The following is a 3,355-nucleotide window of genomic DNA, read 5'->3' as shown; positions in this document are numbered from 1 at the left end:
TGTGTATTGTAAATTGATGATGTGACCTTGTTAAACAACTTGGGTTATAACTAGAATCTTGTTGATTTGTATGACTTGATTATATTGTAGGCAATTGGTCGAGTGAGATGATTCACTTGACGATATGCTTTGATTGTCTGTTGTTGGATATTGATGTTGAATTATCATCCTCATATTTGATCATTGCACTATTGTGTTTGCATTGATGTTGTACCACTACTGTGATGATATTGGTGTGGTTGAGATGAAATAGGGAATGGCCCACACATCTGTGGCGGATTCATTGAGATGAAATATAAGGATCCCTAGTCACTATTGGGTATATCAAGATGCAGCATTATGTATCTCTCATGTTGCAAAAAGAGTAAAGCATAAAGCTATACCTCAACTATACCAAGTTCTAACAAGCATGATGCTTGTTTGGCCAAAGAAAGCAACAAAGTTGCAGCTGCTAAACATGCACCATAAAATGGTCCATCTAACTGCAAGTTGGCTATGCTTCAAAGTCATTTGTATTCATATAAACACATGTTATTTTACTGATAGAGCTGTTAATTTTTCATTGGTTTTATGAGACTGTCGATTTTAGAATTGGTCGAAAAATTCAATGTTCATGATTTCACATTGTGCATTGAAGCTGAGATCTCTAATAAGTCTTATCCTCATATATAATTGCTTTCTGAATATAAATGTCCCAAGAGAAGTTGCCAACATCAAGGTAAGCGCGCTGCTGAATTTTGTGATTCATTTCCTTGTAATTCTAAATGGACATAAAATCTGGTGTCACAAGTTAGATATATATGACATCTTATCCCGATCTCTGGTTGTCTATTGATTCATTCAGTAATAGGTATTTTTACTTTCATATGTTTCTTTGCTTCCTCTTTTAACATTATTCTTTTCATATTGAATCTGCTTTGAAAATGTTTTGTGTAGATTGCTCTTGTGGATTCCAAAATCGGTTAAATAGTAGTAATAAGCTTGGTCATTTATTGAAAATTTTGCAGATTAGTGATGGTTGCCGATGGAGAAAATCCAATCAGAAGATGACAAAAGGAAATTTATTTTCACGAGCTTATTGTTGTTGCAGTAAAGCTTGTGGAAAAAAAAATGAAAACATGTTTGAATGTCTTCAATTTCATTATTGCCGATAAAGATGTATTGAATAAACCTGTTTTTTTACTAATGCATTGAGAGTTTGCTTACTTGGAATATTCTTAAGTCAGGCAATTTCTATGATTTAATAAAATATTAGTGTTTCAATTATAAAAAAATTCCTAGTGCTTTAGTTATTATTATGAGCATAATGTACAAGTTTACTAATATTTATATTAGTTTGTAATATAATTATATAAAAATTAAATGTTAATTTTTGGTCAAATTATTGCGGAGGTATCCCAAAAAAATACATGTATGAATATCTGGCGATCTTATAACCCACGAAAAATGAAGTAAATAACCTCCCAAATTATTGTTCAGTCTTCAAAAAAATCCAAACAAATTAATTGCAGCAGACATAACTTCGAGAGTTTTGAAAACCACCATTACAACAATTAGCGCGGATTAGTAACCCTGCAATATGCAATTATAACCCCTCCTATTTGACAGTTTTTTTGAGTGAGTCTTCAACTACATTTTCACATTCTCATAAGAGAAATGAATCTCAGAATAGGATTTTGGTATTACATAGTTTGGATTAACAACTGTTTAGAATTAATCTTTGCAAAGAGAAATTTAGATTCCTCAAGATTTATTAGGCCCAAATGTGTCTTATGTATGCAATTTCAAGACAAACTCATGTATGTTAATTGTGAATGAATTTGCAAGTCCAAACTTGTAAATGACATAAAGATAAGTCGCATTTTTCAAAATTGTTGAGCAAGAAGCCAAAGTATTAAAGCTGAAACCTATTTTGAAGTTGAATTAGTTATTTATTTCAATGTCAAAATTCATATAAGGTGAAATCTATTTATTAGGTTTTGAAAAACCTATTTATTAGGTGATGTCTTTGTTCATTAAAGCTGAAGCATTTTAAACAAGTTTAAAACTGAATTGTACCAGATATCTTTCAACAAGTATTCTTCCAAATCAAAGGAAAAATTCATAGAGGTGATCCCTCCACTTGTTTCCAAGCTTCTTGCACCATCTTCATATAATCTAAATGGACAACTTATAATAATAAAAAGTATATTAAGACAAATGATGTTGGTAACACAATTTATTTCTAACACTCATAGGTACTTATTGTTATTCACTTTAATATATATAGGTCACCCTACATACATAAAGATGATATCTTGCATACAGAAATAAGTAAATAAAAAGCTAAAACATCAAGTCTGTGGTCTTTAAAATGGACCAAAGATAAAGAAACTAGATTAAAAAAAAAGTTTGTTTGTCATTCATTGATCAATCTAAATTTAAAAGTCATCTCCATTGAAACCTTCATTGAGGAAAACATCATCCCATTCCCATGCATCATTCTCATGTGTTGTTTCAGCAAAGTATTCATTGTTTCCCATGGTATTCTCCTGATCATTGTGACAAAATATTTAAAGTGAGTTTTGTGTGAATAATATCACAAATATAAATTTATAAACAAACAAATAAAGTTAATTAATCAATAATAATAATAATAGAGCTTTGAACTAACCACTTCTATGGGATAGTTAAATCCATTAACATTAGAAGCTATTGCATTACTTTGAATTGAAGATTGATCAGTTTGTTGAATAATATGATTGATGTCGTTGTTATTGTTCAAGTTGATATTCCAATTTGAATGGGCATACTCCAACCCTAATTGGGAGGGAGTGTTCAATTGTGTACCCGTATTTGCGAGTGGACTCGAGCCATGCCTGAGAGAAACAATGTTAAAGAACAACAATACCAACAAAAATAATAAAATGTATTTCGTTGACTTATTGTATATGATATTATTACTATTTATGTGGTCTCTTATATGATAATAATTTGATCTCGTATAGAGTTTAGATGCATTGATCGTTATAATTCTAATGTCATCATATTTTTTAAGCAGATAAAATATTATCTTGCGAACAATAATTAAATGTATGAATATCGAAAGAAACCTTGTGGAAGTGCAAATATTGTGCCAGAAATTCGTGAGAGAGTTGTCACTACTTTCACCAAAAGTCAATTGTGCCTGCAAAATATGAGTTAACTAGTTTAGTACAAGGGTGGGGAGGGAGGGGATAGGATTTTTTAGGAATAATATCTCAAGAATATTAATGTACATGTGACTGTCCAAATGTTTGTGTTGAATTCTGTTGAACATCTACTACCATGTTTTGTTGTTGGTTCTATTGTGCAGATAAGAATAATTATATCAAAA

The 3,355-nt window shown here is 30.6% G+C and overlaps 1 protein-coding gene across 1 annotated transcript; it reads right to left on the bottom strand.

The window, feature by feature from the left end:
- Window positions 1-2,305: 2,305 nt before the first annotated feature.
- LOC107058764 (uncharacterized) lies at window positions 2,306-3,308 on the bottom strand. The gene is made up of 4 exons (XM_015304893.1): window positions 3,258-3,308; window positions 3,093-3,166; window positions 2,657-2,858; window positions 2,306-2,531 (listed from the first exon to the last, which is right to left on the bottom strand). Exons 1-4 carry the CDS (start codon window positions 3,306-3,308, stop codon window positions 2,421-2,423), a joined length of 438 nt encoding a protein of 145 aa, XP_015160379.1. The 3' UTR covers window positions 2,306-2,420.
- Window positions 3,309-3,355: the final 47 nt, after the last annotated feature.

The sequence above is a fragment of the Solanum tuberosum genome, unplaced genomic scaffold (genome assembly GCF_000226075.1).
Source record: "Solanum tuberosum cultivar DM 1-3 516 R44 unplaced genomic scaffold, SolTub_3.0 scf00639, whole genome shotgun sequence".
NCBI lineage: Eukaryota > Viridiplantae > Streptophyta > Magnoliopsida > Solanales > Solanaceae > Solanum > Solanum tuberosum.
This window is presented reverse-complemented; position numbering and strand designations above follow the sequence as displayed.